The sequence below is a fragment of the Cebidichthys violaceus genome, unplaced genomic scaffold (genome assembly GCF_023349555.1).
Source record: "Cebidichthys violaceus isolate CVI_PGR_0920_01 unplaced genomic scaffold, fCebVio1.0.p SCAF_40, whole genome shotgun sequence".
Classification (NCBI taxonomy): domain Eukaryota; kingdom Metazoa; phylum Chordata; class Actinopteri; order Perciformes; family Stichaeidae; genus Cebidichthys; species Cebidichthys violaceus.
The window spans coordinates 261,045-277,413 of NW_027176595.1; the positions used below are offsets into that span (position 1 = coordinate 261,045).

Genomic DNA, 16,369 nt, shown 5'->3' on the forward strand with positions numbered 1-16,369 from the left:
TCGCCCGCACACCGCTGCACTTACCGCCTGCGACCGCTAGGGCGCACCTAGAGCTTCAACGCAAATGCCCTCACACCATAGCCGAATGCGTCAACCACACGGTAACCAGCTATAGGGGCATCTCACCAGCACTAACCCCGCCGTGTTCTCGGGGCCTAAAGCAACAGGAGTCCAAGTAGAGGAGTACAGGACGCAGCCTGGAAGATAAAGGTAAGCAGCAGGCACCTTTCAACGTTGCTGAGATGGTTGTTGGTCTCACAGCAGTGATGACTGATGCCAAAAAAATCGTCCTCCGCACAAAGAGGGCCGGGGGAGGTGCGAGCAGTGCTGCCTCGTATAGCCCCATCATTTTGTCACACACCAGGCTCGCATTTTCACCGAGGAAACGCCTCGAATAACAGCGGAGGTGCTTTTTGACACATTGTCACTAACAGGTTGATAATATAATAAGGTTTAGAGGATACCTGCGCTGAGGGTAGTCTCCTTTGGTGAATTTTGGAATAGCGCATTTTCGGGCATGTTATTGCAGACTTGGGTGAGAAAATGCAGGGGGGAAGCCTGAATATTTAACCTTATACCGTGTGTGATGTTTACCTGGCCCTTTTTCCTAGACCTTTAAAAATGACTTGTATTAGATTTTCATTTTCGCTTCTTCGTTGTATGAATTTAATAGATATTTACCAGATTGAATAGCTTTGTCACATCGCAATGATAACCTTATCAGAGTATTTGTGGCCTGTGTGATGTAAACATATGCTCTGTAGTCTACCTGAATTGCGAGTATGTTTTAAATGGTTTGACAAATAATGTGCTATTAATTAGCATTTAAGTCAGCATTGATTATTTCCTGCATTAATTATAAGGAAGTAATAGCGACTGAATTACAGTACATGTTCTAATTACATTACATCATAACACTTTGCTAATCAATCTGTTATCTTTACCTTCTCCAGTCATTCAGTTTTATCCAAAGCCATGGGGTTCACACGCCTCGCTTTAGTGCTTTCTGTCACCGTGATCCACCTAGTTTCAGGTATGTGTTTTCCTTGCTCTTTTGTTGTTCCACCACAAACATGGACTATGCTTTGTTTATCTTACATCTAGATTTAAAAAAAAATGCAATATCTATGCCATGTCCTGCTAATTATGTTTGTTTACATTTATGTTTTTTTCAAATAACAAAAGCAGTAACTATTCCTGTCTATTTCAGGTATGAGCTTTATGACTCCTGAGCCTGATACACCACCAACATCAACCCCAGAGTCTTACCCGCTGGGTGACCTGATCCACGCTGCCCTGCAGAGTAAGGAATACTTAAGAGAAGCTTCTGCAAGCACAGGTACATTTACACAGGCCTTTATAGCTTTTTTTGGCTTAATGCATCTGAAGAACAGTACGGGTGACTAATCATTGGAAAGAACACGCTTTGAATTAAACTTTTGGCTTCTGCAGGTACTACCACCAACCCGACACAGGCTGTGCCTGGGCTTGGGCAGACCGAGTCGACAGCAACAGTCATATCACCAGGGCTACTCACCACAGCTTTAAGCTCCTCTTCTGCTGCCAGCCAGAGAGGATCAAGGAATACCATGTCCTCGCTGCCCATAGAGGAGGAGACGACCACCACCCTGATCACCACAACCACCATAACCACAATGCACATGCCAGGTACCTGCATGCCACCAATTGGCTTCCCCTGACTCTGTGTTGTTTATTGATGCCAGTTAATATGGTTCTCATATAGGGACAAAATGTTTCAGAATCTCACCACTTTAGAGCTGCTCAGATTTTGGTGGGGCCAGCAGTGATGACAAATGCCCACTGAATCATTTTGGCTCCCGTTGCGACTTTCTTCATTTTTCTTCTTTGCCTCTCTTTGAAGAAAGAGTAACAAGGAGATCTTGACAGACAAGGTAACATGAAACAGTCATAAAATATTAACGATGAAACATCAACAGGTTACTGTACAATGCGAGTTACTGGTAAAGAAAGAGCTGTACATGTACTGTGAAGTATCCAGGATTGAGTTTAGATTCTTCTTTGCACAGCTTATTCTCAGCATTGGAACATTTCAGTTTGGTAACAAAATGAGTTAAAAAGTACGGACATGTTTGTCTATGCTTCTGGTCTTATTTCTGCAGGAATAATGTGCTTCCTGTTCTTTCAGGATTCATGCTTTAAATGTTTGGAGGGACACAGAGAATCCTGTTGAAGATGACAAAGTGCGATCCTTCTTTTCTGTTCAAAGTAGTCAGTGAAACCAGCTTTTCTCCTCCTCTATCTCCTCAATAACTTAAAGCATGAAAGCAGATTGGTTTACCAGCCCGAACTGCTGTAAAAGGATCCTAGCCAGATGTACAGTATCAGTAATATTTCTTACATAGACATTTGCATCTTTGTTGTTGGTGAGGATAGCTGGCACTGGAAATATATACACATGCTGTACTCAGAAAATACAGCACATTGTTACCATCCTCTGCCATTAAATCTGGATAATCCAGTATCTAGCCTGCCCCGAAGTGGCCGACTGAATGAACACATGAACTTTATACAATATGCATTTTTCTCATAGCTTATTCTGTGAAGTGCACTGATGATTTTAAACCAAGTAAACATCCTTATCCCGTATTTTTTTTTTATTTAGTAATAATCTTTATCAGTCACAAAGGACAAGACTGTATGAAGATAAAGAGAGACAGATGACTTATAAAAGTATTTTGATGCCTCAAAACCTGTAAAATATGAAGCATACAAGGGGTATTGGGCTCTGTTTGGCTTCCCAGCTATTTGGTGTTGTCACGCTTCACATTTCCTTTTAGTGTTTTCTTTATTCACAGTGTCACATGAAAAGTTCTGTATCAAAAAGAAGTCTAAACGTATTGATTAAATAGAGCAACCAAGTGAACCCATAAATACAAATATCAGCACTATTGCTGTCATGTCAATATCCTAAGAAGAGAAGCATTAATTTGACAAATCAGTCAGTCAACAATGCCACCATGACCAGAATACTAATAGGGAGTGGTGAAGAACAGAATAGCATCCTTGTCAGAAATGGTTGAGTGAAACAACATTACGGTATCTCCTTCGGCTGGGGTGCCTGCAGACCTCACTGCAGGTAGATTAGAGCTGTTGCTCATTCTGGTAATGAAATAAAAGACACCATTACTGCAACTGCTACAAATGGAAGCTGGGGAAATTTGATTGAGCACTTACGAGGCGGGTCAGCTTATTTACACCAGATGTGGTTTGAGAAATGTCAGGCCAGATGAATTATCAGCGAGGTGTGTGTGTGTGTGTGTGTGTGTGTGTGTGTGTGTGTGTGTGTGTGTGTGTGTGTGTGTGTGTGTGTGTGTGTCACCTAGTGTGTGGTTCCATTGTTTTCGTTGTGTTTTTACTGGGAATTGTCATTTCAACCCCCTATGAAACACCCTCTAAGTAGCAAGTAGATATCTAAATATCTCAGATATGTTTACCATGTACAAAAAAACAGACTGTAAAAACAGCAAAATACAGTTTTGCAGGGAATTATGTGTCCGACTATTTATTGGCTGCTTGACTAGTTGCTGGGCAACCAGCGAAGACTCCAGGAAGTAACTGGTCCCAGCCAAGAAATGGTCCTGCATATAACCCCCGAAAAAATGGTTGTACACATTTTTGTAAAGAGTATTTAAATAAAAAAATAATCTGTTAATTAGTGATTTTTAAAGTTCCATTTTCATTTACTCCTACCTATGTACATGTTCAGTTAACACTGTCAGCTGAATTACTTTATGGTACTTTTTAAGATCTGTCATATAAGTGAAACGTGTTGGATTGCTTTTCCGTTCTCTTCCTCTTTTACTTTTTTTGTTTCTAGTCGTTGTTGTCAAATGGACTGTAAAACCTTTTCCTCTCCAGATGCCATTTGTATTACAAGGGGTCGTCAATAATTTGATTCTACTGAAGCATAGCAGCAGTTTCAGTCATGCGGTCAATACAATTGTTTAATGCAGGGCAATCCAATACACCACAGCTTCACCCAGTGTGCTCACTGGTAGGAATTACTTTTCATTTTACCGAACTTAATTGGTGTACTGTTACTGACGACTGCAAACTGCCACTTAGTGACGATATGCCAGGTTATTATTACTATTGTCCTCAGGTTATGTTGCAACAAGACAAGTTCATGGTTCATTTGTTATTGTGACAATAAACATACTGGCCTTACACAAGTAATATGTGGATATTTTGGACAAATATGTTTTATCAAATCATAATTTAGATTATTCTCAAATTAGCTGAGCTACTCCACAATCTTTTTGTGAATTAGAGTAGAGTTTTGCTCCACAATATCCAGTCTAAGGTCCCAGTCCTCTTAACCTAACAAACCTGCAGACTTTAGTTTACAGTTCTGGCACCTTTTTTAGACTCCCATTCAACCACCAGTCCAAACTTAATAGATTGTTACAAATTTCATAAAACTTCAAAAAGATCAGAGCAGGATAACAGAAATGGTTTCCCCACATAGCGTTATGCTGAACACAAAGGTTTGCTCTGGGAGAATAGACTTAACTTGAGCTCAGTGATATTTCCCTTTATCCATTTGGTAAGTTGATGATTAGCACAGCAGGGGGCGAGTCCCTGGCTGTCCAGCAGTGCACAGCTTATTTGGTCTCAAGGATGACCAGGATTTGCATTTCTATCCACTGACCTACTTGAAAGAGAGCAATAGAAAACACATCTAACATACATACAACATCTGATAACTAGGAATTCTTTATAACTTGAGAGTAGGAGTAGAGTAGGAGGCTTCTTTGAGAATCAGTAAATAAAATACATTTTAACTTCTTTCTCAGATTCACATCACTGAATGCTCACAGCAACAATGTCTCCCAGTAACCCTTATCTAAAAAACATAAGGTTACTGGGATACAACAACATTGTGCCTCATCTGCTAGTTCCTGTGTCATTGCATTGCCTGCACAAATGATTCGTAAGTGGAAAACATTTTTGTGCCATCAAATACAGCTTTAATAATTGAAACCAACAGAAGAGATTATTATTATTATTATTATTATTATTATTAATCAGCACATTGGAGAAGTTGGTCTGAACTCTCCTCTCCATGACAAAACTCTCGCTGAGAAGAGTTGATATCCCCACGTGAAGCCGGCTACATGCATGTTGACTTCCTTTGCAGAGTTCACCTTCCAAAAGTCCTTTCACTGGCTGTTGAATATCAGTTGGTAAAAAAAACAATCTATGATCTCTCATCGCTCAGAAACTGCCAATAAGCGCTTGATCAAAGTTTTTAAACTACATTAACTTAAACTATTGTGAGTCATGATGTTGCTATGAAAATTCTACATGTACGTTTGCTAAAGCTTTCCTAAATGAAGTGAATTTATAAGCATTAATTGTATTTCTCAACACATTTTCCTCTCCTGCCCTTTCCCTCTTTTCACAGTACAATGCAATGCAACTTTGTCAGCAATGGAGGATGTTGTCGAGTCACCAGATCCTGCATCATCATCCTCATCTTTTCCCCCTCTGGAATGCACCTACAGCATTACTGTGTATGCAGGTTATGGTGTGGAAATTCAGGTAATGTGCATTATCTCCTATGAATTCATAATCACTCATCTTTTCAAATATTAAACTTTTTTCAGTGACATTTTTAACTTTCGCTGCTGTATTCTGAAAATGTAAATTATCTATAATTGGCTGTATAGAAAAAAACTTAATTGTAATAATGCAGCAGCAATATGGTCAGTCAGCTACAATGTATTAACGTTAAGCTCATGAGGCCCAAGTGGAATGTTAGTTAGTTGTGGCCAAAACATACACAATTCAAAAGACGGCAAAATAATGCCTCTTATTATTAAATTAAATTAAGACCATTTCACAAAGATCGCTATCTATTTATGTTTTTAATTTGTTCATCTTAAAGATGCAATATCATAGGTATAATAGTTATGTAATGTCATTACTTCATTTGTTGTTGAATTGTCTGGAAAAAAAAAACAGCTGCAGAACACGTTGTACGTCAATATTTCCTCTGTTTTCCTGGTAGGTGAGGAAGGTTAACCTTTCTAAGAAAGAGTCTCTGACAATCATGGGGCATGGAGGTTTGGGACCAGAGCTCTTAGCCAATGAGACCCTGATGAGAGAGGGTCAGGTGATTCGCAGTACGACCAATCAGGTGTACATTCACTATCGCAGTCTCCAACAGACCAACCATGGCGTGTTCAGCCTCCACTATCAAGGTAAATTAACCCCTCTGGTTTCATAAAGTAACTAGAAATGGCAGGTCTCTTGATTAGTTCTTTGGATCCATTTTTGTGTTGCACAGTAAGATCATTTTACTGATGTTTCCTCTATGCGTAAAGGTTGGAATGAAAACCTGCACACCTGCATATTTAAAAGCATACAAGCAGGGCAGATGTGGGGCAAATGGACGTACTTCACATTTTCCAACTCTTGACCTTTTAAAGTTTTTAGCTGAGATATTATCCTTTGCGTTTGGCCAAGGAATACTGAGTTCTATACTGTGGGTTAAGTTCAACATTTACTTAAGAAACTTAAGAACGCAACAGAGAAAGGTTTTGGTGATTAAACTCATAAAATGAGGACCCATGATGATACTGGTGAAGAGACGGTGGAAGATGGCTCCAGCTCGGCTGAGTCGCATATGACAATCTCAGATCATGGTGCTGATGGGGGAGGTGGAGGTAAAGACAAAATTAAAGGATTACAGAGATCTCAAGATTTGAAGATCAACATCCAACTGATTATTTAATTGAATATGGAGGGAAAGCTGAATAGTCAGAAATAGTGACACGTGAAAATAGTGATTGAAAGAGTTTTGCTAGCATGGTAAAGTGTAAATGACAGAGATGCTAAAAATGTATGATCCGCTTGCACAGAGTCGACATTCACTAGTACATTTTCAATAGAATGTGAGAATTTGAGACTTTTGGAACCAGCTTTTAACTTTGTATCTTCCACCAAAGAAAATGTATTTCATTTCCCCTCTGTTGTATCTACATCGACAGCCTTTCTGCTGTCTTGCCCGTTCCCTCTGTCTCCTGAGGGCGGTGGAGTGACAGTGACAGATATCCATCCTGGAGGTCAGGCACACTTCCACTGTGATCCAGGTTTCCAGGTTCGTGGTCATGAGGTGGCTACTTGTGTCAACACAACACAACCACACTGGAGCACTCCGGAGCCACAATGTGTCGGTCAGTGAACTAATTCAGATACAACATTGCCTTTTGGTTACAGGGTAATTGTTAAGGTGGTTGATTATGGAAAATAATATGTGGGATATTATTTTTCCTCAGCTGTGTCTTGTGGAGGATGGATCCGTAATGCGACAGTAGGCCGGATACTCTCTCCACCCCCTCCTTCCGTCAGCAACCACAGTAATGTGAATAACCTGAGCTGTCACTGGTTGATAGAAGCCAAAGAGGGACACAGGCTCCACCTACACTTTGAGAGGATTGCACTGGATGAAGATGATGATAAGTAAGTTTGTGTTTCCACTACTTTGTGTATCACATAATACATTTTTCTGACTCGAGTTTAAAACTGCAGAGACAACTTAAGTTCCTCTTTGAGTCAGATCAGTACAACATTCTCTTTATTTCTTCCTACCTTCATTTAATGTTCAGTTGAACTGGAACAAATTTTAAATCATATTTTACTTGTTAATTTATTAAAGCAAACTAAGCCAATAAAAAAGGTTACATCCCTAAAGCTACCGTATTTACACGCACTGGTTCTCTATCTTTTACCTTTCCCTTTTTGCTTTTTTCCCATGAATAATTCAGGGTAATACACGACGCATACTTCTGACAAACGTCTAACTGAATTTCACCTTTCATGAAGGCGTCACAAAGGAAAACAATGAACTTGTTTTGTTTTTTACTGTACTCCAGTGTGACATGCTTATGTGGATTGCCTTCATTCTGCTATCCATGCACATTTCTTCAATACTTATCCAGACGCTGATCATAACATGTCTCTCTCTTCTGGAGTTTACATTGGGGATCTTTGTGGTTTGTTCCTACCAGGTTAATTGTGCGCAGTGGAAACAGTTCCCTGTCCACACCGCTCTTTGACTCAGACCTGGATGACGTCCCTGAACGTGGGTTGCTGAGTGAGAGCTCAACACTGTACCTGGAGCTCACAGCTGATTCTTCCTCCATCCCTCTGCTTCTGGCACTGCGATACGAGGGTGAGCAGAGACACTTTGCATATATCAGCCTTACACAAGGTCCTTTCCACAGACAGCAAAACACAAAGACAGTGTGTCGCTGTACATCCTTCTAACCTCATTATTGTATAAGATTTAATACATGGGTCAGTATTCTGCCTAAAATCAAGTTAGATATGATTAATCACTAGAACCCAATAATTATAGGAATTAAAAATCCTTGAAGGTGACATATTTTAATCTCCAAAAAATTCTTGGAAGGTTGACCTTTTTAATCTCGATGAAATATCTGATCAGCACACACATGCACACACTGTGTCTAGTTTCTTTTCTTCTTTGCGTCTTTTTTTTAGCTTTCGATGATGAACACTGCTGGGAGCCCTACATGCCTCATGGAAATTTCAGCAGCAGTGACATCACGTATCAGCTGGGCACCACAGTTACCTTCACCTGCTCTCCAGGCTTTGTCATGGAGCAAGGTTCAGGGACAATTGAGTGTGTCGACCCCAGCAATCCCCACTGGAATGACAGCGAGCCTATGTGCAGAGGTAGGTTTCAGGGTTGAGTTTCGGTTGTATTTCGAATAAGTGAATGAAAGCGGATGCTTTTTTTTTATTGCTTTAGTCAGAATCACAAACTTTCTTATTTCTTGTCCGTTCTTCTGTTGTCTCTGTGCTTCATTTTCATAATTTAATTTAACCTAAATCTTCTACTCAGTTTTGTAGTGAGAGAGTCATTTGTTTCGTTAATATTCTAATTGTTTTGTGCTGAGATTGATGCCTGAAGTGACAAGTTGTTGTAGCTTGAAGACTGCAGTCACGCTGACTGTGTCATCTGCTGAACTTCTGGCATGCTGTGAAAAGTGAAAGAAACAGAGAGACTGTGGCAGATATAGAACTGGCAGAGACCTTGCACTGGGTCAGGCACTGGCTGAAAACACAGATGCTATTTTTTCAACCTAGCGAAAGACATTCTGAAAGCCATATGCTGTTTGGTATTGCTGCTTTTACACAGCGATGAAGAGGGAGGTGGATGGTGGGATATCAGTAAGTGCTGTGCAAGGCGAAGAGGTCTGAGTTGTCGTGGTTGTCTTGAGCCTCCATCGTATGGCAGAAGATTGTGTCTCTCAGAGTGGAAACTGTTTAAAAAACAAGCAATTAGCTGGTGGTTATCTTTGATTATAATATTTTGCAGTGTTTATTCTGCTCATATCTGCTCGTTATGCTCTCACAGACATATATTTGACAAATGTTGTGGTTAAAATGTCCCTAAGCAAGTGTGTGTGCGATGCAGTCCTCACTCCACAACCGATGGCCGCTTGTGTGTGTCTGTGTGTGTGTGTGTGTGTGTGTGTGTGTGTGTGTGTGTGTGTGTGTGTGTGTGTGTCTGGCTTCACAGTTTCATGCCTCAGTTTTAATAGGACATGCTTCTATGAGAGCAATTCCTGGCATTGTATGTGAAGTCAGGATCACACTGAACAGGTTCTCGCAGGCAAAAGGGTTTGCATTTGGCTCCTATCACTGCAATTTGCACCTCAGAGTTGACATCTTCCTGATGACACACTTTCCTAGCTGTTTGTGTTGTATGTCTGCAAGGAAAGGTTGCTTAATGTGAATTAATGACACAATAGTGTAACTTGTAAACCATTATTTTTCTGCCATGTTTTATTCACCACACCTCGCTTCTTTGTGTGCCCTCTGAAATCTTTATCATCTCTCATTGATCTTTTTACTGTGGCTTTATTCATTTTCTCTCCCTTTAATATTAATTCATTTTTCCACAGTTACATTTGGTATTATTTCATCACCCCTTTTATCATTCTCTCTGTCTCACGATTCACGTCCTCACCTCACTTCCTCTCCTTTCTTCTGCTCTGCAAGCTCTGTGTGGAGGGGAGTTGACTGAGCCGTCAGGTACCATCCTGTCTCCTGATTGGCCCCAGAGCTACTCCAAGGGGCTAGACTGTGTATGGCAGATCCACGGCAACGAAGAGAAACGCATTGAACTGGATGTCCAGATGTGAGTATTGCTAATTTTAGTTGTTGGTTATTTAAAGTAACCAACCATGTTTGTGTGTCTGCAGTCTGTCAAAAACACAGTAAATATAGTAACACAATCCCTTCACTTCACAGATGTTGCTTGAAATTTTCTAATTTGCTGAGTTCAAATTCTCACTGAGCCCAAGAGATGCCATAGATAGGAGGATATTATATACATGTACTGTAATAATGACCTGAATTTAGAGCCTTGTATTTCACACACTGAATCAACCCAATGGAAAGTGAAATCTAGGTTGGCAATCTGACTGATTTATATTAATATAGTCCATGTTTAAATTGTCATGCCGTCAGTCAGACACATTTGCACTCAGAGTACTGCATATCATCATGTTTAATATACAAATTTGTATTTTGATGACACAGTAACAGAAATATTGTTCAATAAATATGCTCACAGTGTAATTTATTCCCCTTAGAGTAACAGGATCAGCACTCATTTGGTTGCCAAATGAGTAGCAAAAATCTGTAATAAACAGAATTCTATTGAACTGCACCCTTGGTGTCAAATTCAACCCATGTGTGCACCACATATAAACACTTTTGTTACTCTATTTTATTCTTTTCATTTAAAATCTGTTAGCTTACATAGTTTACATTGTGAAAAATGTGTATTTACACTAAACTAAACATCTTGAACCCATGTATATTGTACCTAAAAGAGAAAGGATGATGACATATTGCAGCTTTACATAATCCTCTGCCTCTCCTGTACTGACTACTAAAATGCTCTTCTTAAGAAAAAAAGGAAACAGTCTAAAGTGAAAATTTCCCTTTGTTATTCTTATCTTTCCTTTTTAAAGTTTAAATATCCGCCACACTGATGTGCTGACCGTCTTTGACGGACGTGATCTCATGTCCCATGTGATCGGACAATACCTGGGGTCCAGAGAGCGTTTCCAGGTTGTGTCTGGGGGCTCAGAAGTCACCATTCAGTTTCAGAGCGATCCTGATGATTCCACTTTCATCCTGAGTCAGGGATTCCTCATTCATTATCGTGGTACGTACACTTCCTAAGTCACTGCTGTTATGGCTCAATGTGAAAAATGTCGACGTTCGGGACATGTGAGGGCTGCCATTGTTGAGGAAGCGATCATGAACAACCTATATTTATTTATTTCGCTGCTCTCTGTCTGTGTGGTGCAGAGGTTGAGCCAAACGACACCTGCCCCACTCTCCCTCAAATTGACTTTGGCTGGATCAGCTCGTCCCACTCCTCTCCTGTGAGAGGCAGTGTGCTGACCTATCAGTGCCAACCGGGATATGACATCAGTGGCTCTGACATCATCACTTGCCAGTGGGACCTCTCCTGGAGCAGCAGTCCACCTACATGTGTCAAAGGTGAGACAAAGTATTGGGACATACTTAAGATCTTAACTCCACACTGACCCGTTAGTGTGCATTAACTGTATAGTTTTTAAAATGTAACTGTTGTATGTAAAGGTAAGATTAGATGGATGGATGAAAAAGTTGTTAGTTTCATTCTTAGACAAAACACATTCAGGTTTCATCCATGTTTTTAACTTTTGTCAAAAACAATGCCGTCATCGCCCGTATTTAACTGTTTAAAACTATTAAACTATTTGATGAAGTCTAATAGCAGGATCAAGTTAAATGCTGTCCTATGTGTCCCACGTTGTCCCCCACAGTCCAGCAGTGTCCTGACCCAGGAGAGGTGGTAAACGGAGCGCGCTCAGTGCGCCCCGAAGCCGGTTTTGCGGTTGGAACAGTCGTTCGTTTCTCTTGTAACCAGGGTTATCAACTGGAAGGTCCCAGCCAAATCTCCTGCCACGGACGAGACACTGGCACCCCCAAATGGAGTGACCGCAGCCCAAAGTGTGTCTGTAAGTCTTTGTCTTTATGATGCTTGCTGGTGCACGTTTAGAAATTACCTGCAAATACATTGACTGTCCTCTGTGTGTTTTCATGTGCTCTGAACAGTGAAATATGACCCATGCCCAAACCCTGGTGTCCCTGACAATGGTTACCAAACCTTGTACAAGCACAGCTACCAGGCAGGAGAAACTCTGCGTTTCTTCTGTTATGAGGGATACGAACTTATCGGCGAGGTGATTATCAGCTGCGTTCCCGGCCATCCCTCTCAGTGGAACAGCCCTCCGCCCTTTTGCAAAGGTAAAAGGTTCATTGTCTCTAGACCTTCTGAAACAGAACAGGAAAATGCTACGAAACATCTTATTCCCTGGGTCCAGATTTAAATTATTGAGGTTGGGTTTTTAAGACTAGCTGTCTTGTGTTATTCCAACGTTTGTTGATTATGAATGTATTATTCTCTTGTCTGCCATTATTTTAGTAACAGAACTTAGATCTGAATGAAAATGATCCTGAAGTTGCATTTAGGACTTAATATAATATAACAATGTATTTTGCTTCTCTTTCTCTTTTATTCATTTCACACAGTGGCATATGATGATCTTTTGGATGATCACAAATTAGAAGGTGATTTCTTTACTCTTCTCTAATTTGTGATGTGTATAAAGTTAAAAAGGTCCTCGACATAACATTTAAAGCCCTTACACATAGGAATTAAAGTCCTCACTCTCACTATAGTATGTAAGTGTCAACTGGTGTTCTACTAAGGTGTAGAGTTTCTCTGGATTTGTCAGCCTCGCTTTTATGTGTTTGACATTTTAGATAAATTGTGAGCAAACAAACATTACGATGAAACATGATGAAAAGAGCTTCTTTTTGTGATGATTTTTTTTTTTTGGCTGTTTCACAGTGTCCCAGTCATTTGAGCCGTCCCATCAGATCCTGAGTGAGAACATTGCTTTGGCAATAATTCTGCCAATCATCCTGGTCATCCTCCTGATTGGAGGAATCTACATGTACTATACAAAGTAAGTACCCTATGTAACCAAAGTGACACATCTAAAAGATTTAATATTATTCTGTTATTATTTAATATTATTCTGTTATTCTATTCATTGTGTATATAGTGTGCATTTTTATATAATATCTTTACTCTGTTACTATAATTGTATATATTGTGTATTTTTTTTAATATATAATATTACGATTTTTACTGTAACCTATTGCTGCTTGCAACTAAATAATTTCCCCTCGCGGAATCAATAAAGTTACTATCTATCTATCTATCAATCTATCTATCTACATTTAAAAGAACATTTAGGGGGAGCTATTGGCAGATATTGAATATCATATTAATAAGTATGTTGTCTTTAGTGTATAGTCACCTCAAAATAAGAATTGTTCCGTTTCCGTTACCTTAGAATGAGCCATTTATATCTACATACGGAACGGGTCCTTTTTATGGAAACCATGTTTCTACAGTAGCCCAGAATGGACAAACCAAACACTGGCCCTCGATAGGGTCATTTGCATTTCCATGGTTTTGTGTAGGCCACTGTAGTTCTCCTACACACTTGGCCTAGGGAGAAGTTTCAGTCGGTTGCAATCTGCAACCGAACCACCAACTGTCCCCAAATCCCACAAATTGCACCTTTTGAACCTTAATTTATTTGTAAGACTGCTTTTACTTTTCTTCACCTAAGTTCACAATAATGTATAAACTGTAGCCTTTATTCACGGGGTCATATGTCATTTTATTTTCTCACTCACAGCATATGCAGACTAGAATGGAAGCCACTCTTCTGGAAGTCTCTCTCTCACACACACTCCTACAGTCCCATCACAGTCGAGTCCGACTTCAACAACCCTCTTTATGAGGCAGGGGTGAGTAGAAAGCTGATACTTTTCCTGTAATTCACAATTGTTTAAATTGAAACTTTAGACGTTATGAATGTGTTTTTATCTAAACTAAAGAGTCTGAATTGATTTTTAATGATTGATTTCTTACTTTGCCCACAGGATACGCGGGAGTATGAAGTATCCATTTAAAGGAGAAAATGTCTTGGTGAGAATAGAAAACCAGAGAAAGATTCAATTCTTTGGGAAGACAAATTCCTTAGTATCATAAGGCCTCACTCCCCTTTTATCATTCATTTCTATTTATCTTTCTGTTTTACCATCACTGTATCTCTGGTTTATCAATTTGTGGAAGTGCTTTATTTTGATTTGTTGTACTGATATAGTGGTCTGCCAAACGTGGGTCCTACGTCACGGTCCAACTTTCTGTATCGCTAGAACTGGTGCCTTATGAAGGGTAAGAAAATGATAACAAAGATCAACTAACAATGTGGTAGGAATAAGAACAGAAGAGGTGGAAAGGGTAAAGGGAAATTGATTGATTTATTTTTTAAATTCAATTATTATGAGGCCAAAATATTCGAGAACTTGGCAATACTTTATTTGTAACTATCAGAAGTTACAGTCATGAGCATACAGTACTCACTGAATGTGTTTCTTTCATTTTTAGAGTGGCTCATGTTACATTTTACAAAGTGTTACAGTAAAAGGGGAAGAATACTTTAATTTCATCCATGACAAAGACGTTTAAAATGAACACAGTTATTTTTTCTCTTCCTCACTTTGTCTCTCTCTCTCTCTTTGTGAAACACACACACGCACACACACACACACACACACACACACACACACAAATTGAATGTAAATATCTGACTTAATATTGCTTGAGGTTGATATATATACTAAATTATATATAAAAGCCTCATATATACAATTATACATGGTGACGGGAGGTTATATATTTTCATTATATATGTAATGAAAATTCAGTGCCAAAATATAATGTTAAATAATTTAATGTCCCTACGTGTTTCATCTGTTGTTGCAATACTGTTTACAAAGGCAGTTTATTTTATTCTTCGCTGTTTCTGGAGTGCATCGTCACCCAGTGTCACATGACATATAAGGAAAAGGTGAGGACATGAATGTCATTATGCTTAGAGCATGCACTGATTGTAAATTATATTGCTTCTGCTCAATCTTGCCATTATCATTATAGTTATTGACAGTTATCATTGTTATCAGATTTGATGTTGTATGCACTATGTTGATGAAAAATTACAAACTTGGCTGCTTGCTGTGATGCATTATGTATTTATTTACAACTGATTGTTTCAACAGTGAATGTAGTCTCATTCTCTGTGCCAAATGAAGGATCCTGGAGACTGTTGCTTTGTAGACTTAATTCTTCTCTTATCATCAGTAGCATTTCTTTGCTTCACATATGAATACACTCTTTTGAAGGCAGTAAATTATTTGCTGAATTGGAAATAAAGTTTCTGTTGAATGGTGTAAAAATTGTAAAGATTTGCAGTATTTTTTTTTCCAAATAACAACATCTACATCTGTCCGCACACTAAACATGCACTGTATTGATAATAATACAACGATCACAATGGGAGGGTGAATTTACAGGGTTATTTTGAACTTTGACCTATGGCTATTTTCTTCATGTCTAACAGACAAGGAAAGGAAATGAAAATACAAAGTGGAGGAAAATACACCAATAATTTGATTTGGAAATGATAATTTACCTTTAAGTAGCCATGCTAATGTTTGTGTATCATTACAAGTGTTAGCATGACATTAACAAACATTTGAACTTTGATTTTGATTGATTTTGAAAACCGTTGTTGATACCCCTAAATATTAATGATAGATCAGATTAAACATGTCTGTGTTATTCCCCCTGAAGAGTGTGGAGTTGTTGTTGATCAACAGTGACCAATACAGGATAACAAACATGATCGTTTCTGTAAATGGATTTCTGTTTGTTTCAGTTTGGCCACATTATTTTTGTATTTATCGGAAGTGGTAGCATACTCTCATGCCTGCATCATAGATATTGACGCTACCTTGACTAATTTAATATTGACGTTCCTCAATGTGACCACTAGAGGGCAGTAAACACCTGTGACTCCAAGCACATGCAGGTCAGTCTCATCCCGCTTGGTGCTAAATTAACATTATTAGAAGGATTGAGTGATCTCCTCAACATAAAATGTGGGGATTGGTCAAATGTAACTTTTTTTATACTTATATACAAATTAATATTAAAAAAACGTTTATACTGATATTAGTGTACATTACCACATTTGTTCGTTTTAGCAGTAAAGACTCGTGTTTGTAAATACCCACACTAGTGTACCGTAGGTTGTATATTTTTATGTCAAAAAAGCATGTATACTGATGTTACTGAACATTA

The 16,369-nt window shown here is 39.0% G+C and overlaps 1 protein-coding gene across 2 annotated transcripts; it reads left to right on the forward strand.

Annotated features, from left to right (window-relative positions):
* Positions 1–39: 39 nt before the first annotated feature.
* On the forward strand, positions 40–15,469 carry sez6l2 (seizure related 6 homolog (mouse)-like 2). Of its 2 annotated transcripts, none has more exons than XM_068727886.1 (19): positions 40–210; positions 954–1,033; positions 1,211–1,339; positions 1,453–1,668; positions 5,450–5,586; positions 6,056–6,248; positions 7,038–7,223; positions 7,326–7,509; positions 8,058–8,221; positions 8,554–8,748; positions 10,081–10,219; positions 11,061–11,257; positions 11,404–11,598; positions 11,907–12,101; positions 12,199–12,390; positions 12,676–12,714; positions 12,998–13,115; positions 13,860–13,971; positions 14,107–15,469. In XM_068727886.1, the coding sequence occupies exons 2-19, from the start codon at positions 976–978 to the stop codon at positions 14,134–14,136; spliced, it is 2,679 nt and encodes an 892-aa protein (XP_068583987.1). In that variant the 5' UTR covers positions 40–210; positions 954–975; the 3' UTR covers positions 14,137–15,469. The 2 variants fall into 2 exon arrangements, with proteins under 2 accessions (XP_068583987.1, XP_068583988.1); XM_068727887.1 differs by lacking the exon at positions 40–210 and adding an exon at positions 364–535.
* The last annotated feature ends 900 nt before the right edge of the window (positions 15,470–16,369 follow it).